This window comes from Nerophis lumbriciformis, linkage group LG09 (assembly GCF_033978685.3).
Source record: "Nerophis lumbriciformis linkage group LG09, RoL_Nlum_v2.1, whole genome shotgun sequence".
Taxonomy (NCBI): Eukaryota; Metazoa; Chordata; class Actinopteri; order Syngnathiformes; family Syngnathidae; genus Nerophis; species Nerophis lumbriciformis.
In genome coordinates this window covers 1869792-1895759 of record NC_084556.2, presented here as the reverse complement: position 1 = coordinate 1895759, position 25968 = coordinate 1869792, and the positions used below count along the sequence as shown (strand labels likewise).

The 25968-nt window shown below is 37.9% G+C and overlaps 1 protein-coding gene across 7 annotated transcripts in view; it reads right to left on the bottom strand.

Annotated features, from left to right (window-relative positions):
* The window catches only part of ncam1a (neural cell adhesion molecule 1a), a 658018-nt gene that overhangs the window by 97576 nt on the left and 534474 nt on the right, over positions 1-25968 (bottom strand). For all 7 annotated transcript variants that reach the window (XR_012050597.1, XM_061962814.2, XM_061962816.2 and 4 more), the window contains 4 exons: positions 15243-15393; positions 7602-7786; positions 7433-7529; positions 3704-3874 (listed from right to left, as the gene is read on the bottom strand). Coding sequence is in view for 6 of the 7 variants with exons in the window: in XM_061962814.2 (XP_061818798.2) it covers positions 3704-3874; positions 7433-7529; positions 7602-7786; positions 15243-15393 (604 nt within the window). In the remaining variant the exon portion in view is untranslated. The remainder of the gene's footprint in view (positions 1-3703; positions 3875-7432; positions 7530-7601; positions 7787-15242; positions 15394-25968) is intronic.

Below are 25968 nucleotides of genomic sequence, written 5' to 3'. Positions count from 1 at the left end.
TTGGGACGCGCTCCTGTTTCCAATCTAGAGACATTATTTAAGCCTGCCTTTGCCAGTCAGTCGTCCTGGCGTCATTGTTTGTCTCATGCCTGGACTACGTAAGTCGTGTTTATTTCATGCCACAGTTTCATAAGTTCTCGATGTCCATAGTCTATGCTAAGTATTTACGTTAACTCCAAGTGCGATCAGCGCGTTGTGCTTTCGCCTTGTTTTCCGTTTTTGTACCTTTTTGAGTTTTGAGAATTAAATCATGTTTTTACCTGCACGCCTTGTCCAGAATTGTCCGTTTGCATCCTGGGAGAACAAACCTCGCAGCAAGCTGCGACCCCCCCCGTCGTGACAGTCGTGAGTTCAAACCCCGGCCGAGTCATACCAAAGACTATAAAATGAGACCCATTGCCTCCCTGCTTGGGGTTAAAATCACCAAAAAATTATTCCTGAGCGTGGCCACCGCTGCTGCTCACTGCTCCCCTCACCTCCCAGGGGGTGAACTAGGGGATGGGTCAAATGCCGAGGGTAATTTCACCACACCTAGTGTGTGTGTGACTATTGGGAATCGATACCAATTTTCAGCGGTACCAATTTTTGCTAGTGTTGTGTGTTAATAAATATTAATTGTTTATAACAATCACATTATTTTTTTTATAGCAATATTTAAAAAATAGCTGATAATGGTAACTGCTGTCAAGTTGTTTTTTGAGTCTCATTTGCAAGTACTACATTAAGTTGCAATTACAGTTGAAAGTCCAAGACGGCAGTAGTATATAGTTTATGGTGTGTTTTTTGTTGCGCCCTATAAAGTGGTAATAATGTAAGTATGGCACGCACCAGCTGTTTGATTGTAACGTGCATCTTACTTGCGGTTTTCATTAACGAATTTGGAGGTGTTGAAATCGCCATGTAAAATCACTAATGCTACTAAGTAGCGTGTCAATAGCAAAACCTACTTATATTGGCATCAAGCGAGGGACCGGATATATATTTCCTATAGGGATAGGCACTGTTCACATTTGAACCGATACGTCAACGATTCCTGGTAGTATTAGGGAATCGATACCAATTTTCAGCGGTACCAATTTTTGCTACTTTTGTGTGTTAATAAATATGAATTGTTTTTAACAATCACATTATTTTTTTATAGTATTATTAAAAAAATAGCTGATAATGATAACTGCTGACAAGTCTCATTTGCGAGTACTACATTAAGTTGCAATTACCGTTACTTGTAGTTTTCATTAACAAATTTGGAGGCGTTGAAATCGCCATGTAAAATCACTAATGCTAATAAATAGCGTGTCAATAGCAAAGCCAACGTATATTAGCATCAAGCTAGGGTATCTTTGCAAAAGTGGAGCCTGACTTTACTTACGTTGGAGCGTTTTTGAGTCAATTTGCTTTGTTGGCATTGGAAATTGCAAAATTACCTACAGGTAGTTCGGCTGAGTCCGCTCTCAGTGCTTCTGGAGTGATTGCCAAGTGCAGAAGTGCGAGGAGCCGACTTGACTTCACGAGCAAACCAGGTACGGAAACATGGCACCATTTGATTTTACGTGAATCGGTGGGATTCTGTCGGTGCCAAAAAAAAGTGCCCGTCCTTAATTTCCTGACCTCATTTTAAACGTATTATACTACTTAATTATATTAAAATGATTACACAACCAAAATAGCACTGACTCAAGTGCAAAAAAACACAAACGTATTTTAATTTGAGAACCAAATTAAATCCCAATTCCTGCCCTTGCCTCAATTTCTGCAGAAGTCATGCATTATTCATTGATCAACCAGCACAATGTGAAATGGACTAGCTTGTGGACAATTTAAGAAGAAGAAAAAAAGGCCAAACAGAATGTGCTTGATAATTGGATGGCTTTTTACTTTGGCCCCTTTGTATCACCCTTTTAAAAAACATACGGTTAGGCGCCTAAGTGTTTTTTGTGTGTGTAATCCTGCTAATAGGGGTGTGGCGATACAGTTTTTCCACTTCCGACATGACACCGATATTGCAGCCTTGATTATCGGCCGATACCGACAATCATCTGGTACGACAACAGCCAGCATCATAGACTCTTTTATTATTTTTTGGTGTGAAATGTTTGAAAAGGCTTAATCAAGTGAAATGAGTCAAGCAGAGAAAAACTAACCTATTTATTATTAAGTATTCAGAATGGGCTTTTGCTGTCTTTAAGTTGAAGTGGAGTGGTAATTGTGTTTGGCGACACCTAGTGGCCACAATAATTCATTAAGTTAAGGTTATGACGCATTGAGTTGAGTAACACGCACACATTTGGATACTGGATGCAACTATAAATATAAAATGCTTGATAATATTGACAAATGGGTTTTAGACTGGATTATTATTCCATTAAGGACACTTATTGGATATGTCTCGTTTGGTGTGCTCTTGTGTGCTTAGTTGTTGTGTAGCTGCTAGCTCCTAGCTTAATTAATAATCGGTAGGTTGGGAGTTCAAATCCCGGCCGAGTCATACCAAAGACTATAAAAATGGGAGCCATTACCTCCCTGCTTGGCACTCAGCATCAAGGGTTGGAATTGGGGGTTAAATCACCAAAATGATTCCCGGGCGCAGCCACCGCTGCTGCCCACTGCTCCCCTCACCTCCCAGGGGGTGATCAAGGGTGATGGGTCAAATGCAGAGAATAATTTCGCCACACCTAGTGTGAGTGTGACAATCATTGGTACTTTAACTTTAACTTTAACTTTAATTGGTATCGCAAATCTTAATTATTTTCAATTTTTCCAAGAAATTATTTAAAAAAATACTTTTTTTAAGAAACTTGGCACAAACTTGTTGCACGTATACCTATAGATAGATAGATAGATAGATAGATAGATAGATAGATAGATAGATAGATAGTACTTTATTGACTCCTTCAGGAGAGTTCCCTCAGGAAAATTACAATATCCCAACATGTTTACTTTTACTAAATGAAAATGATTAAAAGTCCAGATTGGGCAATCCAGGGGTGTCAGACTCATTTTAGATCAGGGGCCACATTGAGAAAAATCTACTCCCAAGTGGGCCGTACTGGTAAAATCACGGCACGATAACTTAAAAACAGAGACAACTTCAGAAATAGAACAAGTACATTCTGAAAATGTACAAATCATAATGTTGTTGTTTTTTTTACCCTTATATGTTGCGAATAATAGTATTCTATCTTTATTTGTCGGTATTTATACTTTCTAAATAAATTATGTGAAAATGTTCATCAGTCAACTCATTGGTGTTCATTTTCAATCTATCAAGATAAGAAAAATAATACCTAAATCAAATTACAGGATGTTATTTAAGTAGTTTGCTCATTTTCCTCGACTGATGCACTAACATCATGTGGTTTATTTTTATTTTTTTCGTTTTACATATGTTGCATCATCTACAAAGATACAAAGAATTGCTATTGCGACATCTAGTGGACACATTTAGAACAGAAGTTTCTTTCATTCAAAAAATTTCTGCTCCTTTTTATACTGAGCAAACTCATCCCGGGGGCCAGATAAAACGTGTTTGCGGACCTGATCTGGCCCGCGGGCCGTACGTTTGACAACCCTGAAGCCATTGTGCCATTGTACAAAATCGTGACGCTATTTTGTACACATTTCACTACTACTCTCTTTAGTTGTAACCTACATATTGACTGAAACCAAGCGCCCCCTCGTGGTCGGGCGAGGATGTGCGACTCACCCTCAGTGGCATCGTACTCCATGGTGGTCCAGTCGTGGTGCTTCTGCTTGCGCCACACCAGAAGGTACTTGATGATGGGCACTCCGCCAAAGGAGTCGGGCTCGTCAAACTCCACCACGGCCGAGCTGGAGAAAGGCTCCACCTGCTGGATCTCCGGCGAAGACGGCACCTCTGCGACACACAAGGTAACTTTGAAGGCGAGGGACACGGACGGAACGAACGCTTGTAGGATGGCAAAGTACAGCATCCCTTAAAACGTGAAAGTAGTCAGTGTACAGCTTTTATTTTAAAAAGAGTGTCGCAGGCCACAGGCAGGGTAAGCCCTTTTGCAATGCAGTCTGCTGAAAATGACAGAAATCACCTCTCTACACAGCAACTGACAGAAGAGTGGATAGTGCACCCCACCCCCCCTCCCTCAATTTTGTCACGTTTCATGTGTCAGGTAACCCGTGACAAATGGGGCCAAATAAATACTCTTCCTATTGAATCTGCTTGTCACTTTGACTCAAGTTTGCAAAGCCATTTTTTCATCGGTATGTTGGCGTATAATATAATAATAATCAGATTATAGGGCCAATACATTTACCGTATTTTTCGGAGTATAAGTCGCACCGGAGTATAAGTCGCACCTGCCGAAAATGCATAATAAAGAAGGAAAAAAACATATGAATCGCCAAACTATGAAAAAAACTGCGACTTATAGTCCGAAAAATACGGTATACGGTTTCACAATTACAAGTGGCCCGTTGAGGCAGCCGTAAATGCATTGTGGCCAACGACGTAAATTACTTTTGACATCCCTGTTGTACGGAATGTAATTGACCGGTGCCGGTAGCACTCGTGCACCCTCAGACACCACCATGCTTGCAAAACTATCTTTGTACTCTCATGTGTTGCCAGCTATTCAGACGATAACGCCTCTGCGTTCAGTCAGTGGCTAGTCAGTCTATGCTGCTATACAAGCTGTAGGTGCTATTCAAGTGGCGGCCCCCGAGGGCCAAATCCGGCCTGGGAATGACGCCATACGGGCCCCTGCGTTCAGTTCAAAACATGGGAGACAAGCATTTGTGCAGGAGATTCCGAAAACACAAGAGTGCTCCTGTTGTATAGAGGAACTTGGACCACTGTGAACACATTGGCAGATCATTGCATTGACATTTTAACCTTGCTTGCAAACAATAGAACACTGGGGTCCAAACGTGTCATTTATATAATTGAGGTGTTCCTCAAGGCACCCCTTTAAGTCCTCTCCTTTTAGCAGTTGCACTTTTTTATTGTTCTGTAATGTGATTCATGTAACTAAGGTGTTGCTTGTTTACTTCAGATGCAGTCAGTAGTCATTTGTTCAACTTCTTTAGTTAGACTAGTGCATACTTGCCAACCCTCTCGGATTTTCCGGGAGACTCCCGAAATTCAGCGCCTCTCCCGAAAACCTCCCGGGACAAATTTTCTCCCGAAAATCTCCCGAAATTCAGGCGGACTCAGGTCCTCCACAATATAAAAGAGCGTACCTGCCCAATCACGTTATAACTATAGAATGATGGAGGGCGAGTTCTTGGTTTCTTATGTGGGTTTATTGTTAGGCAGTTTCATTAACGTCCTCCCAGCGTGGCAACAACACACAACAACAGCAGTCACTTTTTTGTATACCGTAAAGCAGTTCGTCTGACGTAAACAGCAATGTTGTGACACTCTTAAACAGGACAATACTGCCATCTAGTGCATTTGATGAAAGCACTTTTGTGCGTGCCACACATCAATGCATCATCAGAGAGGGTGTTCAGCATGGTTCGAAAAATAGTGACAGAGAATAGAACAAGGATGGACAATTCAACCCTTAACTCAACAATGAGTAGATGAGTATTATGTGTGTGTATATGTGTAAATAAATGAACACTGAAATTCAAGTATTTATTTTATATATATATATATATATATATATATATATATATATGAGATAGGCTCCAGCGCCCCCCGCGACCCCGAAGGGAATAAGCGGTAGAAATGGATGGATGGATGGATATATATATATATATATATATATATATATATATATAAATATAAATATATATATATATATATATATATATATATATACATACATATATATATATAATAAAAAATATGTATATATAATAAAATAAATATATATATACATATATATATATATATAGCTAGAATTCACTGAACGTCAAGTATTTCTTATATATATATATATACATAAATATATATATATATAATAATATATATATATATATATATATATAATAATATATATATATATATATATATATATATATATATATATATATATATATATATATATATATGAAATACTTGACTTGGTGAATTCTAGCTGTAAATATACTCCTCCCCACCTCCCGAAATCGGAGGTCTCAAGGTTGGCAAGTATGGACTAGTGGTGTTCCTCAAGGTTCCATTTGAGGTCCTTTCGGTTATTGAGTCTGTTTAACTGATTGGAGAGCTAGATTCCACAGCTAGCACGACGATGACTTTTTGTTTGATCAGCCATTTTATTGCCGAGTGACAGACACCGTTTGGAAACAATTTAGGTATGTAAATAAACATTTACAAAATATTTCTGTGTAAATAACTCATTTTGCAACGTATATATCTTCATCTTATATTCCAGTGCGGCTAATATATGCAAAAAAAATGTTTCTTCTAAAATTTAGTGGGCGCTGCTTGCCATTGTCCGAAAATACACTACCGTATTTTCCGGACCTATTTTTTAATATTTTTTCATATATTAGGCGCACCGGATTATAGGGCGCATTAAAGGATAGAGCTAACTGTTTTATTGACATTCAGGCTTTACTTAAATCAATAACAGAGCAGCATCTCCTCATCTGGAAACAACCACACTGGAAATGTGTCCCGTGAAAAACCGTCCGACCGGAACTCTAAAAACTAAAGTTCCTTGGGTGGATAATGTAAACTCACTACACCGGTATGTTTTAGCGCTTTCTTGGCGAGTTTACTGACGGATATAAGTAAGAACTTTGCACTACTTTATATTAGAAATGGCAACAGCGGAGGATGAATGTCCCATAACATGAAAAAGAAGAAACTTATCAACTACGGACACGCTCAATTATTCAGTATTCACGCAGATCCCAAATACAGATCAGCAGGTACCAGAAGGTAAGAAAAGTTGCTTTTGCATAATATTGCAATACAAAACGCCAGATAATATGTCTTACCTTATACACACACCATAATAATACTCCTATGTTTAATGCGCCGACAATCCTTCAAGCGGTGCGGCTTACCAAAGCCATACTAAAACATTTTGATGGATTTTTGAGCGCCGTGTGTAATGTTCTTTATTTTCAATGGAACATTTAAAATGTTGGTGTTGTTTACTTGAGACATCATAGTGGCAATATACACGTATCTCTTATGTTTGACTGCCATCTACTGGTCACACTTATCATTAGACCATGTACCAAATAAAATAGCTTTGAGGTGGGTAAGCTAATTAGGCACACCGGGTTATAAGGCGCACTGTCGAGTTTTGAGAGAAAAAAAGGATTTTCAGTGTGCCTTATAGTCCGGAAAATACAGTAATCTATGCAAGATTTTGACCAAACATCACATGTAGACCAAAGGATGTGTTTTAAATGTGGAAAAAAACATAATAAGACCTATTAAGGAAGTAAATAGTATTTAGAAATGTGTTATTAAGAGGAAAAAAAACAAACAAACCTGCTTGGATGAGGAGGAACTCTTTGTACTCTGTGCCCATCACATTGTTGGCCGTGCAGTTGTAGCTTCCAAAGTCGCTCTGGGATTCAGGAGAAACCTAAAAAAAACCGGACTAAATCACTGCTGAAGAGCAACACAACAATCAGTTTGTTTAAGGTTAGCGTCGTACCTCCAGGTAGCTGACGCTCCGCGTGTTGTGGATCTTCACATTGGTGGCGTTGGAGCTGGGCAGCTGAATGCCGTCACGGAACCAAGTCACAGAAGCCGCCGGGTGGGCTTCCACCACACAGCTGAGGTTGGCCGGGTTTCCCTCCCACGTGTACGTCGTCACCGAGCCCAGAATCTTTGGAGCATCTAAAACAATGACGCTTGTTAACCGCAAATCTCGAAGAAAAAAAAATGTCCTCAGGCAAAAAAAATGCAGCTTTGTGTGAAAATACCAGAATGCAGTTGCGTAAACTGAACGTGACCATGCTGAGTCTGTTAATGCGTTTTCTTGCCTCGCCAAAGACATCCAGCGGTGTTTGTTATGCTTCGCAGTGTGACAATTCATTTGGAAAATTCTCCATGAATTATTGTTCATTAATGCTCAGCAGAAGGCACTCAAATGCCTCCGTTTGTATTTCCCCGAGTGACGACAGCCAGTACGTAATGCCTGAAAGGAAAACGTTTGACATGCTAGTCAGCTGCGAGGTGAGCTTAAGTTTCAATAAAAAAAACGACCAGCAGGTTGGAGCGCTCCTCCTGACCGAAAAGAAACGCTCTGTTGAGCTCGCTGAGTTCTATTGATTTGTCTGCCTACGGTGAGCAAACAACAATGGACGAGAAGGAGGCCTGAAAAGTTGTCTGGATGCTGTCAAAACTCTATTTGAGGTAGCTCAGCCCGGAAGATTCCAAACTGATGAGGTTTCACAGTTGGAGAATTTCTATTTCTATGAGTATTTGTGGTAAAGCCAATGTAGGTGTATTAGACATAGGTTGTGGCTTTATGAGGCCGGCTTTCTCTAAGCCTCTGGAATCAAATACCAATAGGGATCTCGCATTGGCAAAGGCTGATCATCAAACCTGAAAGCTTGAAGAATACTACTTCAGTATAATGGCTAGTACGGGTGTAGGCAACCCAAAAATGTTGAAAGAGCCATATTGGACCACAAATACAAAAAAGTAATCGGTCTGGAGCCACAAAAAATTAAAAGACTTACCGTATTTTTCGGACTATAAGTCGCAGTTTTTTTCATAGTTTGGCCGGGGGTGCGACTTATACTCAGGAGCGACTTATGTGTGAAATTATTAACACATTACCGTAAAATACCAAATAATATTATTTAGCTCATTCACGTAAGAGACTAGACGTATAAGATTTCATGGGATTTAGCGATTAGATTGTTTGGTAAACGTATAGCATGTTCTATATGTTATAGTTATTTGAATGACTCTTACCATAATATGTTACGTTAACATACCAGTTGGTTATTTATGCCTCATATAACGTACACTTATTCAGCCTGTTGTTCACTATTCTTTATTTTAAATTGCCTTTCAAATGTCTATTCTTGCTGTTGGCTTTTATCAAATACATTTCCCCCAAAAAATGCAACTTATACTCCAGTGCGACTTATAGTCTGAAAAATACGGTATATAAATTGTTTAAAGTAGACTGTCGATTTTACAGTAAAACTTTACATTTACAAAATTTTACTGTAAAATATAGTGTTTTTTGTATTTTTTTACAACATTTTACGGTAAATGGAAAAACAGTACTACTGTTATTTTGAGGGGGTTTAACGAAAAAAGCTGCCTGCTTAGTTGCCAGAATTGTTGTGTTAAATTGACATTGGTTTTTACAACATTATATTGTGAATGGAAAAACAGTACAAGTTCTTTTTTTTATTCTGGCAACTTAGCTGCCTTTTTTTCTAGCGTAAAAACAAATGTAGCGTCTTCCCATTTACAGTAATACACCGTTAAAAACAACAACCGTAGATTTTACAGTCAAAAACTGGTAGCTCAATCAACATAATTTTATCACAAAAGACAGCACCGTATTTTTCGGATTATAAATCGCAGTTTTTTTCATAGTTTGGCCGGGGGTGCGACTTATACTCAGGAGTGACTTATGTGTGAAATTATTAACACATTAGCGTAAAATATCAAATAATATTATTGATCTCATTCACGTAAGAGACTAGACGTATAAGATTTCATGGGATTTAGCGATTAGGAGTGACAGATTGTTTGGTAAACGTATAGCATGTTCTATATGTTATAGTTATTTGAATGACTCTTACCATAATATGTTACGTTAACATACCAGTTGGTTATTTATGCCTCATATAACGTACACTTATTCAGCCTGTTGTTCACTATTCTTTATTTATTTTAAATTGCCTTTCAAATGTATATTCTTAGTGTTGGGTTTTATCAAATAAAATTCCTGAAAAAAAGCGACTTCTACTCCAGTGCGACTTATATATGTCTTTTTCCTTCTTTATTATGCATTTTCGGCAGGTGCGACTTATACTCCGGTGCGACTTATACTCCGAAAAATACAATAAATAAGTGTTATAATGATGCCAACTCATGATGTAAGTGGCTAATTAGCTATAATAGCCTACTATCAAAATGACTATGTGTCGCAGGCTGAAGCAAATCTTTGTTGACAGAAATGTTGAATTTATTCTGCACATTTTTACAACATTGTAAAACATTAGTAAAACTTCTCAGAAAGGTGAGATAACTCCTGGAAATGACTGTCTTAGAATGGCCAAAGGTATAGATGTGTGTGTCCAAGTTAAAGGAAACAACATGCCGTCTTCTTCTAGTTATTACAATCTTTGCAAGCTGGGTAAGTTTGCTGTGGTCTGGAACAACATGGCACACTAACAACCATCAGAAATGTAGCCAATATTATATACAGATAATGTGTCATGAAACATGGAAAAATAAACTAAATACACAAAGGACATAAGTAAAGGCAATTACATGAGCTCAAATATAGCTACAAACGAGGCATAATGATGCATTATGTACATAAATCTAGCCTAAATAGCATGTTAGCATCTATTAGCTTGCAGTCATGCAGTGACCAAATATGCCTGATCATCAACATCAACAAAGCTCACCTTTGTGCATTCAGGCACAGCAGAAAACGTTTGGTGGACAAAATGCGACAACAAAAGGAGTGGCATAAAACACGTCTTTCTGTGGCAGCGTCGGAGAAAGTTATACATGTAAACAAACTGTTGAGTCACAGTATACACAACGGTGAGTTCAAGAGCGTCTGAAATTAGTAGGACAAAACGGCGCTCGCCAAATACTCTCATCAGTGAAGCATAAACACAAACCTACCGAACAGTGGGCTTTCTAACAGTTAGGAAGGATTGTGTCATGTTTGTCCTCCTACAGAAACCATACTACAACAAAAAACATTTTCAACCCATTTTCTTTTTCCATTTCCATACATTTATTAAAAAGCTTCATGGAGCCACCAGGGCACCACTAAAGAGCCGCAGGTTGCTGACCCCCGGGCTAGTAGAATACTGAAAGGGACATGATATTGTTCCAATCTGGTCAGCTTTCTGTGGGTAATGTATGTTTTAATGCCATCCAAAACCAAAAGGGCTCCTGCTTTGATACTGACCAATAATTCCTAAAGCTATCCAAAGGTTGTTGAGGAATGTCACTTACCGATAGGTGCTGAAAACAAAACCAGGTATTAATCTGAACCAGGACTGCCCAACCAGTGGGTTGCGGTCTACTGGTTGACCGCGGAATGATCTCAATTCGATTGCGAGGGGTACAAGATTTTTTTTATCTCTCTCATTGTCTTTTATTAAATGTACACTACAGCCTATCGTGAGCCTGCACACCCTATAAGTATGTTCAACACAACCACAAAAAAATATTTTAAAAAGGGGATCGGTCCCCACATCTGCGGTCCCCTCCAAGGTTTCTCATTGTCATCCCATTGGGTTGAGTTTTTTCTTGCCCTGATGTGGGATCTGAGCCGAGGATGTCGTTGTGGCTTGTGCAGCCCTTTGAGACACTCATGATTTAGGGCCATATAAGTCAACTTTGATTGATTGATTGATTGAAGATTTTTTTGTTTGTTTATTGTCATTCAAAGCCCGTTACAATGGTAGCGTTGGCAAAGAAAGGGAATCTGGAGCCTATTTTAAAAAGGGAGCTACGACGGGGATCTTCCTGCAAAAACATCTGCGGATTTTGAAAGCGCAGCTGCAGCGCGACAGACAATCTTCACCGAACCGAATACACGAGGTAAGGCCGCAACTGTGGTCTGGTATGGCACGGTATGGACGGTATCAATTTATTTCGAGCATGCATACATTTACATGTCATCATCATATAGCTTGCAGATTCTCATTTCTCCTTACAACATGCCTGAAAAGGAGTAGGGAAGAAGCAAGGCTTATTTAATATTGCCCCTTTTCCACTTTATATACATTTCTAACATGTTTATTTATTTTTTTCCCAAGATGGCGCCGTTGTAGTGGCATGAATTGATTAACGTGGACCCCGACTTAAACAAGTTGAAAAACTTATTGGGGTGTTACCATTTAGTGGTCAATTGTACGGAATATGTACTGTACTGTGCAATCTACTAATAAAAGTTTCAATCAATCAAAAGTCAAAAATTCAACCAGAAGCTTGTGGATGGCTACCAAAATTGCCTTATTGCAGTGAAACTTGCCAAGGGACATGTACCGTATTTTTCGGACTATAAGTCGCAGTTTTTTTCATAGTTTGGCCGGGGGTGCGACTTATACTCAGGAGCGATTTATGTGTGAAATTATTAACACATTACCGTAAAATATCAAATAATATTATTTATCTCATTCACGTAAGAGACTAGACGTATAAGATTTCATGGGATTTAGCGATTAGGAGTGACAGATTGTTTGGTAAACGTATAGCATGTTCTATATGTTATAGTTATTTGAATGACTCTTACCATAATATGTTACGTTAACACAGAGCCGGCCCAAGGCATAAGCGTACTAAGCGCTTGCTTAGGGCCCCGCGGCCACCAGGGGGCCCCCAAAAGCAATTAACAAAAATTTCTTATTTTTTATTTTTTGCATGTACGAGTCTGACTGATGATTTCTAAATGATCAAAGATATATTATTGTACAAAAACACAATTTTAGGTAAACAGAGTGCTGCTGCTGATCTAGGCCTAGTGATTCTTCCTGCCTCTCTTTAAATGTAAAACTGCCTCTCCTGCACCTGTGACGTTTGCCGCCCGCCGTGCAATGCCAGTGCGCACTGGGCATCAAAAGCGCAGATAGAGGCAAAACAATGTCACAAAAAAGGAGATATCCTTCAGGTGCAGAAAAAAGGAAGAAGAAGAAAGTGGAAGAGGAGAAAAAATGCCATGATAAAGGTATGTTTGCATGACTTGGTAATAAAAAGTTTAGCAGAGAGATTTGTAGCTGTAATTAGCTTTAGCTAGGTGACGTTAGCTAGCTAGCAATATGTTTTTAGCATCAGGTGCTAGCAATATGTTTTTAGCATCAGGTTACTAGTGAGATATGTTGTTTGCACAAATTGTTTGCAGCAGAGCACGGTAATTTATTTGAGTAAAATAAACATTATTTTTTACATCAACTCATAAGTTATGTGAAACTTCCCCAGGAGCATTGTTCAAATACTTTGGAGGCACAGAATCAGCCCAGAGCCAGTCCACATCCTCAGGCTCAACTGTGAGTGATGAATCAGGTGAGGAAAAGACTGTCACGGTATACATTTAATTTCTTAGTATAAACATTACACTTGAAGGGAAATTAATATAGTCAAAGTATCTCATTAATATGTGTGCCTATATGTATGTATTTCATCTTAGGTCCATCTCCATCTTCTACAGTGCTCTCTCACACACCTCCACCCTCTGTGCCCACTGTCCCCTCCATGTCTGAAACCACAGCTGATTTATCTAGTAAGTTAACTGCAAAACACCCTTTATAATTGCTCATTGTACTGCAGAACATTCTGAGATTAATAATTATGTCCAACAGTGCAATTTAATGACCTTATAGGTCCTTCTTTTTTAGTCATTGTCTTTCTTTGGTCACTTCCTCAGCAACTTCCACCACAACGTCCCCCTTCACACCATGGACCATCATCAGCTCCGCCAGTTGACCCAGCTGAGTGGCCTTCTTTCCTCTCAGATTCAGACAGGACTGAGCAGGTGATCAGAGGACCACTGTCTATTAAGGAGAACTTTTCATTCCCCAAACGGCATGATGGCCGAAGTTTTCATTATCATTATACCTACAGACAGCTAGTCAATGGAGAAAAAGTCAAGCGTAGCTGGCTGACTTATTCAAGAAGTAAAGATGCAGTCTATTGCTTTTGCTGCAAATTATTTTCCAAAAAGTCCTAAAAACTGGCAGCCGAGGGACAGCTGGATTGGGTCAACATAGGTGCACTGCTGAAACAGCATGAAAACAGTGAAGATCATTGTAGCAACATGGTGAAATGGAAGGAATTTCCCTTGCATCTTTCAAAGGGGAAAACTATTGAGAATTTAACTTCAGTAGACTGCGCTCTCTTTGTACAAAGTAAACATTAAATATGAACAATTAACTAAAAATATAAACTAGTAATTAAAGACTAATATGTACAAGACTGATGAGACAAGATGACACTTTTACCGTAAATGCAAAGCTTTATCACTTGGACTGTTCAACCCCAGGCCACTCTTGTAGCTGAATGTTTTCTACATTTTAAGATTAGGAACCATATGTGGCACTCTGGACATCATTCGTTCATTCATTGGTATTATTTATGTTATAAACTGGGCCACCCCCATATCTTTATAAATGACATGTCATTTGTAAAGACATGCCAGGCTGACAATAGGATCATGTAAACAACACTGCCAGAGCCGCAATGAGTTTATAGTAGGTGTGTGAATGATCAATCAATATATTATTGGCAGAAATAGAGGGCCCCAAAATCTAATTTTGCTTAGGGCCCCATGGAGGCTTGGGCCGGCACTGCGTTAACATACCAGGCACCTTCTCAGTTGGTTATTTATGCCTCATATAACGTACACTTATTCGGCCTGTTGTTCACTATTCTTTATTTATTTTAAATGGCCTTTCAAATGTCTATTCTTGGTGTTGGCTTTTATCAAATACATTTCCCCAAAAAATGCGACTTATACTCCGGTGCGACTTATACTCCGAAAAATATGGTAACCAAATATTAACATTGCTGTATGTATACTTTTGACCCAGCAGATTTGCTCACATTTTCAGTAGACCAATAATGAATTCATAAAATAACCAAACTTCATGAATGTTATGTGATTGGAGCACAGTTATGTGCTCCAATCACTCTATCTTAACAAAATAAGAGTTGTAGAAATGATTGGAAACTCAAGACAGCCATGTCATTATGTTCTTTACAAGTGTATGTAAACTTTTGATCACGACTGTACATGTATATTCATATATTACCCATTTTTAAAAACGGCCCTCTGAGGGCAACCACAACTGCGACGTGGCCCTCAATGAAAACGAGTTTGCTCTATGTAATGTACTTGTATTTTAAATTGCTTATCATTATGTCATTTTAATATTGTTGCGTACGTTCAATCCTGTGTAAATTTTAATTGTGGATGTTAAACGTGCCATAAAAGGACTACAGACGGAAACGAGCATGGTGCTAAATCTGGTGCAGTCATCTTCTTAAATGTAACTGCACGTTGTCCTTCAAATAAACCAAACAAACAATAGGATTCCTGTTTAGAAAAAAAAAAGATCTTAAATCCAGGAGCACTTACAGCGGACCTCCAGGTACACGTGCTGGTTGTCCTGGCCGATGGAGTTGCTGGCGGTGCACAGGTACTGTCCCGCGTAGGTGAACTGGATATTCTTCAAGAGGAGGGAGGACACCCTGGCGTGGCTTCGCACAACAATGTTTCTGTCCTGGCTCTGCGAGGTGAGAGACGGAAAAAAGAATTGTGAATGCAACTCTTGGCAGTCACTCGACATTTGCATCAACACTATGCTGAGTAAGCACTTCCCTGGAAAGAGGGAAACACTTTGTTCTGTTAGAAAAATGAGATGCAGTGAACACAAATGTGAACTTTTTGATTCGTCTTTCTGTCAGAGTGTTAGTTAATGGGCTACTTCTTGCTCCGTTGCAGTAGAACCTGAATAAAAACGTGAGAAAATAAACAGGCGAACAAACCAAAATATTCACAAACACCAACAGGATCGCAGACTAACGACGCAACCAAATTGGTAGCGAGCTAGCTTAGAAATGAGAAAAAACAAACAAGCTTAAAAATGTTCATGTCTTCTTAATGAATACACTTTTCAGTTTCTTCTAGTCAGATAAGATTTCGGTATATATAGACAAACAATAATTCAAGCTAATTATAAAAACTAACCTGGTCGCAACCAAACAAACAGGCTAGCTTGCAAACAATCACTGTTTTTTGCCAACTACAAAAGCAAACCGGGTAACTACTTCTAACTAAACAAACAAACAAACAAACAGGATAGCTAGCTAACAACTAACTGATTAAACAGACAGGTTAGTTTGTGATTAAGGGCTATATAAATAAACTTTGATTGATCGAATCAAAATGGGAGAAAATAAACAGGCTAACAATCCAAATATACACAAATACAAACAGGCTCGCAAACTAATGACACAAACGAAAATGGTAGCGAGCTAGCTTAGAAATGAGAAAAAACAAAAGAGCTTAAAAATGTTCATGTCTTTGAATATACTTTTCAGTTTCTTCGAGTCAGATTCGGTTAATATAGACAATCAATAATTCAAGCTAATTATAAAAACTAACCTGGTAGCAACCAAACAAACAGGCTATCTTGCAAACAATCAATTTTTTTGCCAACTACAAAAGCAAACAGGGTAACTACTTCTAACTAAACAAACACACAGGATAGCTAGCTAACAACTAACTGATTAAACAGACAGGTTAGCTTGTGATTAAGGGCTATAAAAATAAACTTTGATTGATTGATAGATTGAATCAAAATGTGAGAAAATAAACAGGCTAACAATCCAAATATACACAAATACAAACAGGCTCGCAAACTAATGACACAAACAAAAATGGTAGCGAGCTAGCTTAGAAATGAGGAAAAAACAAACAAGCTTAAAAAGGTTCATGTCTTTGAATATACTTTTCAGTTTCTTCTAGTCAGATAAGACTTCGGTATATATATATATAGACAATCAATAATTCAAGCTAATTATAAAAACTAACCTGGTCGCAACCAAACAAACAGGCTAGCTTGCAAACAATCACTCTTTTTTGCCAACTACAAAAGCAAACCGGGTAACTACTTCTAACTAAACAAACAAACAAACAAACAGGATAGCTAGCTAACAACTAACTGATTAAACAGACAGGTTAGTTTGTGATTAAGGGCTATATAAATAAACTTTGATTGATTAAATCAAAATGGGAGAAAATAAACAGGCTAACAATCCAAATATACACAAATACAAACAGGCTCGCAAACTAATGACACAAACGAAAATGGTAGCGAGCTAGCTTAGAAATGAGAAAAAACAAAAGAGCTTAAAAAGGTTCATGTCTTTGAATATACTTTTCAGTTTCTTCGAGTCAGATAAGACTTCGGTTAATATAGACAATCAATAATTCAAGCTAATTATAAAAACTAACCTGGTAGCAACCAAACAAACAGGCTATCTTGCAAACAATCAATTTTTTTGCCAACTACAAAAGCAAACAGGGTAACTACTTCTAACGAAACAAACAAACAAGATAACTAGCTTACAACTAACTGATTAAACAGACAGGTTAGCTTGTGATTAAGGGCTATAAAAATAAACTTTGATTGATTGATAGATTGAATCAAAATGTGAGAAAATAAACAGGCTAACAATCCAAATATACACAAATACAAACAGGCTCGCAAACTAATGACACAAACAAAAATGGTAGCGAGCTAGCTTAGAAATGAGAAAAAACAAACAAGCTTAAAAAGGTTCATGTCTTTGAATATACTTTTCAGTTTCTTCTAGTCAGATAAGACTTCGGTATATATATATATAGACAAACAATAATTCAAGCTAATTATAAAAACTAACCTGGTCGCAACCAAACAAACAGGCTAGCTTGCAAACAATCACTCTTTTTTGCCAACTACAAAAGCAAACAGGGTAACTACTTCTAACTAAACAAACACACAGGATAGCCAGCTAACAACTAACTGATTAAACAGACAGGTTAGCTTGTGTTTGAGGGCTATATAAATACACTTTGATTGATTGATTGATTGAATCAAAATGGGAGAAAATAAACAGGCTAACAAACCAAATATACAAAAATAAAAACAGGTTCGCAAACTAACGACACAAACAAAAATGGTAGCGAGCTAGCTTAGGAATTAGGAGAAAAAAAACTAGTTTAAAAAGGTTCGTGTTTTCTTAATGAATATACTTTTCATTTTCTTCGAGTGAGACAGGATTTCGGTATAAGAGATGGAATATTCTACCATAGAATACACCATATATAGGCAAAAAATAATTCAGGCTAATTCTAAAAACTAACTTGGTAGCAACCTTTTGGCTAACTACAAAAGCAAATAAGATAACTACTTCTAACTAAACAAACAAACAGGATAGCTAGCTAACAACTAACCGATTAAACAGACAGGATAGCTAATTCCAGCATTCAAGGAACTTAATTGTAATACTAATACACTTGTACACTTAAAAATGACGCAAAACTTAGTACCTGTGGTCGCAAATGTAGTCCAATGAGTGCCAAAAAAGAAGAGTATTCAAAACATTAATAAAATAGGATGCTGATCCTATGGTGCGAATATAGAATTAAAATTGGAATCTAATTAACATGAGTAGAAGTATTTAAGTCCCATCATAAAACTCATTCTTATACGCTAGCCTTTGAACAGACCCGCCTTTTAGACCAGTTGATCTGCCGTCTCTTTTCTGCTCTGCCCCCCTCTCCTGCGTGGAGAGCTTATTACGTGACCACAGATGACCCGCTAGCTGTTCAAAGTCGGGACCCAGGGTGGACCACTCATCTGTGCATCAGTTGGGGACGTCATTCTCATTGTATCCCATTGGGTTAGGTTTTTTCTTGTCCTAATATGGGATCTGAGCCGAGGATGTCGTTGTGGCTTGTGCAGCCCTTTGAGACACTTGTATAAGCCCAATAATTAACTAAATAAACAACTTGATGGCTAACAACAAAACAAACAGCATAGCTAGCAAACAAACACATTAACTGAACATGATTAGCCACTGAACTAAGACAGAAGGGTAGCTATCGAGCTAACAACTAACTGCATAAACAAATTGGTTAGCTAGCTAACAAACAAGTGAATTACACTAACAACCAGACCACCTAACTAGCCAGCTAACTCAGAAAAGTTTCAGTGAGCAGGTTGTGTTATGTGTGACCGTGTTTTCACACTTAGTGTTGGTTGCATTTGTTTTTTTGCGCCATGACTAGGGTAGGTTGTTTGGATTGCATCATAAAAGTAATTGCTGTGCTGGACTACACAACCATGACTCTTGGGCATTGACCTGAATTACTCATTTTGTCCACAAGGTGACATATTTGCAGTTATCAGATTGCCAGATGTTTGAACTGAATTTGAAAACACCCCGCGTCATCAGTTGGGGACGTCATTCTCATTGTTATCCCATTGGGTTGAGTTTTTTCTTGCCCTGATGTGGGATCTGAGCCAAGGATGTCGTCGTGGCTTGTGCAGCCCTTTGAGCAACTTGTGCTTAAGGGCTATATCAGTAAACTTTGATTGATTGATTGATTGATTGATTGATTGATTGATCGATTGATTAAACCAAATAAAAGCCCAATTATCACAAAATAAACAACTTGATGGTTAACAACAAAACAAACAGCACAGATAGCAAACAAACACATTAACTGAACATGATTAGCCACTGAACTAAGACAGAAGGGTAGCTATCGAGCTAACAACTAACTGAATAAACAAACCGGTTAGCTAGCTAACAAACACGTGCATTACACTAACAACCAGACCACCTAACTAGCCAGCTAACTCAGAAAAGTTTCAGTGAGCAGGTTGTGTTATGTGTGACCGTGTTTTCACACTTAGTGTTGGTTGCATTTGTTTTTTTGCGCCATGACTAGAGTAGGTTGTTTGGATTGCATCATAAAAGTAATTGCTGTGCTGGACTACACAACCATGACTCTTGGGCATTGACCTGAATTACTCATTTTGTCCACAAGGTGACATATTTGCAGTTATCAGATTGCCAGATGTTTGAACTGAATTTGAAAACACCCCGCGTCATCAGTTGGGGACGTCATTCTCATTGTTATCCCATTGGGTTGAAATTTTTCTTGCCCTGATGTGGGATCTGAGCCGAGGATGTCGTCGTGGCTTGTGCAGCCCTTTGAGACACTTGTGATTAAGGGCGATATAAATAAACTTTGATTGATTGATTGATTAAACCAAATGAAAGCCCAATAGTCAACTAAATAAACAACGAGATGGCTAACAACAAAACAAACAGCATAGCTAGCAAACAAACATATTAACTGAACATGATTAGCCACTGAACTAAGACAGAAGGGTAGCTATCGAGCTAACAACTAACTGAATAAACAAACCGGTTAGCTACCTAACAAACACGTGCATTACACTAACAACCAGACCACCTAACTAGCCAGCTAACTCAGAAAAGTTTCAGTGAGCAGGTTGTGTTATGTGTGACCGTGTGTTCACATTTTGTGTTGGTTGCATTTGTTTTTTTGCGCCATGACTAGGGCAGGTTGTTTGAATTGCCTCATAAAAGTAATTGCTGTGCTGGACTACACAACCATGACTCTTGGGCATTGACCTGAATTACTCATTTTGTCCACAAGGTGACATATTTGCAGTTATCAGATTGCCAGATGTTTGAACTGAATTTGAAAACACCACGCGTCATCAGTTGGGGACGTCATTCTCATTGTTATCCCATTGGGTTGAGTTTTTTCTTGCCCTGATGTGGGATCTGAGCCAAGGATGTCGTCGTGGCTTGTGCAGCCCTTTGAGACACTTGTGATTAAGGGCGATATAAATAAACTTTGATTGATTGATTGATTAAACCAAATGAAAGCCAAATAGTCAACTAAATAAACAACGAGATGGCTAACAACAAAACAAACAGCATAGCTAGCAAACAAACATATTAACTGAACATGATTAGCCACTGAACTAAGACAGAAGGGTAGCTATCGAGCTAACAACTAACTGAATAAACAAACCGGTTAGCTAGCTAACAAACACGTGCATTACACTAACAACCAGACCACCTAACTAGCCAGCTAACTCAGAAAAGTTTCAGTGAGCAGGTTGTGTTATGTGTGACCGTGTGTTCACACTTAGTGTTGGTTGCATTTTTTTTTTTGCGCCATGACTAGGGCAGGTTGTTTGAATTGCGTCATAAAAGTAATTGCTGTGCTGGACTACACAACCATGACTCTTGGGCATTGACCTGAATTACTAATTTCGTCCACAAGGTGACACATTTGCAGTTATCAGATTGCCAGATGTTTGAACTGAATTTGAAAACACCCCGCGTCATCAGTTGGGGACGTCATTCTCATTGTTATCCCATTGGGTTGAGTTTTTTCTTGCCCTGATGTGGGATCTGAGCCGAGAATGTCGTCGTGGCTTGTGCAGCCCTTTGAGATATAAGGGCGATATAAATAAACGTTGATTGATTGATTGATTGATTAAACCAAATGAAAGCCCAATAATCAGCTATACGAGATGGCTAACAACAAAACAAAGTGCACACATTAACTGAACATGGTTAGCCACTGAACTAAGACAGCAGGATAGCTATCGAGCTAACAACTACCTGGATAAACCAACCCGTTAGCTAGTGAATTACACTAACAACCAGACCAGCAAACTCAGAAACTAACACACACAATAGATGCTGAACAATCCTAAAATCTGTGTGTAGACTCATAGACATTGTGGTAAGTATAACTCAATTACATTTTTATTACAAAGATGGATTCCAGAAATGTAACACAACAGCTTAAAAATGTTTCTTTGACGACAACGCATGACGCTGGCATTTTTGTGTTAGTAACACATGAGTGATTTTTTCTATATTAGCCTTAAAAATGAGACGTAAGCATTCTGTGAGTCTTTTGGTCAGACGGAAGATGTTAAAGGTCTGAAAGAGGACTGTGAATAATGAAGAAGCTTCATGTTATAGGCTGATGAAGAGGTATTATAAAAGCTTCTCTTCCCTCCGGGCGACACAGCTCACGCTAACAGCGCCTGTACGTCTCCGCTCCGGTTGCCACGCGCGTCTATTAAAATTCTCTCGGCATGTATGCGTCATAAAAAATTGATACGTCGACGTCAAGTGTTGGACGGACACGCGGCGAGAATTAATGAAAAGCAACATACGGATAATACATGATTTCTTCATTAACGCAAATGAATCACTTTAATTAGACGAGGCGGATTTGCAAGTAAATGAATGCTAATGTTGATTGAGTAATTGAAAGTGTAGGAGTGATTTTTTAATTTTCTCTCTGATTCAGGCACAGTTTCTAAAGCAGGGGTTACTAAACTTTTTGACTTGGGGGCTGCATTGAGCTAAAAGAATTTGGCCGGGGGCCGAAAGCCGATTGCATATAAAGTAACTATTTATATATATATATATATATATATATATATATATATATATATATATATATGTATGTGTGGGAAAAAAAATCACAAGACTATTTCATCTCTACAGGCCTGTTTCATGAGGGGGGGTACCCTCAATCGTCAGGAGATTTTAATGGGAGCATTCGCATACCATGGTTTATATAGGGCACAGATTGGGTGGGTACAGGCTGGCCTAGGGGCGTGGTGATTGGCTCATGTGTTGCCTAGGAGGTGTTTCCGTCTATGGCGGCATGTTGTTACAATTTCGCTGCGCTTGTTGAGGGATGACAGGTCTGGACGGTAAATAATAAACAGTTTCTCTTTCAAGCATAGGTTGCATCTTTTATTACCACTATTGTAAGGTGTGCTGGATGCAAGAATTTGCCATGTTATTGAATATTCAACATTATTGTCTTTGAGGTCCCAAATGTGTTTGCTGAGTTCTGTGGTATTTCGCAGGTTTTTGTTCCTGAAAGAAGCCTTGTGATTGTTCCATCTGGTTTTGAATTCTCCCTCGGTTAATCCTACATATGTGTCGGATGTGTTAATGTCCTTGCGTATTACCTTAGATTGGTAGACAACTGATGTTTGTAAGCACCCCCCGTTGAGGGGGAAATCAGGTTTCTTTCGACAATTACATCCTTTGTTGGTTTTGGAGTCGCTCTGTCTGAGGGCCGACGGCTCATTTGCAATTGTTTTGTTGTGGTTTGAGATGATTTGTCGTATATTGTTCATGCAGCTGTAGCTCAATTTAATGTTGTTCTTGTTGAATACTTTTCTTAGGATGTTGTCTTTGGGAAAGTGTTTGTCAATCAGATTGAGGAATTTGTGTCCAATGTTCGTTGAGACGTTTTTGCTGTATGGGGGGTTGTACCAGATGATGTCGTTCCGTTTTCTGTATATATATATATATATATATATATATATGTATGTGTGGGAAAAAAATCACAAGACTACTTCATCTCTGAGATGAAGTAGTCTTGTGATTTTTTTCCCACACATACATATATTGCGCTCTACCACGGTATCGAGCACTATTTTTTGGATAATCTTATTAAGACATATATATATATATATATATATATATATATATATATATATATATATATATATATATATATATATATATATATATATATATATATATATATATATATGTATCGAGCACTATTTTTTGGATAATCTTATTAAGACATATATATATATATATATATATATATATATATATATATATATATATATATATATATATATATATATATATATATATATAATCTTATTAAGACATATATATATATATATATATATATATATATATATATATATATATATATATATATATATATATATGTCTTAATAAGATTATCCAAAAAATAGTGCTCGATACCGTAGTAGAGCGCAATATATGTATGTGTGGGAAAAAAAATCACAAGACTATTTCATCTCTACAGGCCTGTTTCATGAGGGGTTCCCTCAATCAAAATCTCCTGATGATTGAGGGAACCCCTCATGAAACAGGCCTGTAGAGATGAAGTAGTCTTGTGATTTTTTTTCCCACACATACATATATATATATATATATATATATATATATATATATATATATATATATATATATATATATATATATATATATATGTGTGTATACATATATATATATACACATATATATATACAGTACATATATATATACATATATACATATATACATATACACATATACATACACATGTATATATATATATATATATATATATATATACACCGTATTTTTCGGACTATAAGTCGCAGTTTTTTTTTCATAGTTTGGCCGGGCTCCAGTGCGACTTAAATATGTTTTTTTTCTTTTTTATTATGCATTTTCGGCAGGTGCGACTTATACTCCGGTGCGACTTATACTCCAAAAATATGGTATGTTTATATATATATATATATATATATATATATGTAGTTCCTGTCGCTGAAAAACAACCCTACGTCATGATGCTGCCACCACCATGCATCACTGTAGGGATTGTGTTGGTCTGGTGATGAACAGTGCCTGATTTTCTTCGAACATGATACCTGGCATTTTGTTTCTCATGGTCTGAGAGTCGTTCAGGTGCATTTTGGTAAACTTTTACGAAGAAATGGCTTCCGTCTGGCCACAATACCGTACAGGTCTGATTGGTGGCTTACTGCAAAGATGGTTGTCCTTCTGGTAGCTTCTCCTCTCTCCACAACAACGTTGAGAAGTTGTCGAATTAGGTCCTGACGTTGAGCAACTCAAACTTAACGTTGGAACATCATGCTTTTTGATGACGTTTAATCAATATCGGGTTTGACGTTGATTTGACTATTGAATTTTGGTTATTTTCCAACCAATATTCTACAACACTAATACAACGTTGAAACAACATGCTTTTTGACAACGTTTATTCAATGTCAGGTTGTGACGTTGACTTGACCATTGAAACTTGGTCATTTACCAACCAACAACATGGATCCAACGTTAGACATCAACGTTGTGTCAATTTACAAATACAACTATTTTGTAACCTTGTTTTGAAGTCAGTTTTAAAGGACGTGTATGTATAATCAACGTCGTATCAATGTCTTGTGCCTGCTGGGCTGTAGCTCTGACAGAGTGACCATGGTGTACTTGGTCACCTCCCTGACTAGACATTGTATAGAGACATCCTTGATGAAAACCAACACTTCCCAACCAACCTGATGGGAGCTTGAAAAAAGAGGAATGGGGGAAACTGCCCAAGGATAGGTGTGCCAAGCTTGTGGCATCGTATTCAAAAAGACTTGAGGCTGTAATTGCTGTCAACAAAGTACTCAGCAAAGGCTGTCAATACTTTTTTTGTCAAATGAATCATATTTTTAGTATGGGGTATTGTCTGTAGAATTTTGAGGACAAAATGCATGTATTCCAATTTGGAATAAGGCTGTAACATAAAATGTGGGAGAAGTGAAGCACTGTGAATATTTTCCAGATGTACTGTATAACTCATCAACCGCAAATACAGTTGGCATTTGACAGATACAAAAAAAATCCTACAACAGGTTTTTCTCTGTTATTTTAGCTGCTCGTTATGTCAAATTGTCCTCAAGTAAACTTATAAGTTTATGATCGGACAATCGAATCAAAATCCCTTGGATGGATAATTTAAACATTTTAAGTATGAAAGGAGGTGATTCGTAAACGTATTCCGAGACAGATTTGTCACACTTTCCTGAGTCATAACAATTGCCTTTCAGTTGTCGGCTCAGTCTTTAAACAGAAGTATGACTGCATGACGACACTTTTGGGGTTTTACAAAGACAGCCTTTGATTGATGATGTGGAGCTCCGCTCAGCCGGGCTCCTTAGCTAGTAGAACCAGGCTAAAGATCGGGTCGATCAATGCGCACAATATCGATACGAGCGCTTGAATCAATAGTAGGTGCATCTAACGATCAGGCCGGATTATATTCCTCGTAATTACTGCTGAACAGCATTATTTTTTGCTACACTTTCTAAAACACGGGTGTTGTTACTGTTATACAAAATGTCAACCCAAAAATGCTAGTCTTATACAATAACAAACATGGATTCAATCGTCCAACCTAATATGTCCCTCGAAGGACTTCATTAGTACCAACACAGACCTTAATTGGAAAAGGTTTGGAAAAATGGCTATTACACAACGTTTCTGCAATAAACTTCTGCATTGGAAATACACTGCAGAGACAACAACACAGTGAAAGTCAAACACATCTTTCCATTTCTATAAGCACTCATCTACCGACAAAGAGCAATTCTTGACCAAAGGGAAAGGCTTCTATTTCCGAATCTAGT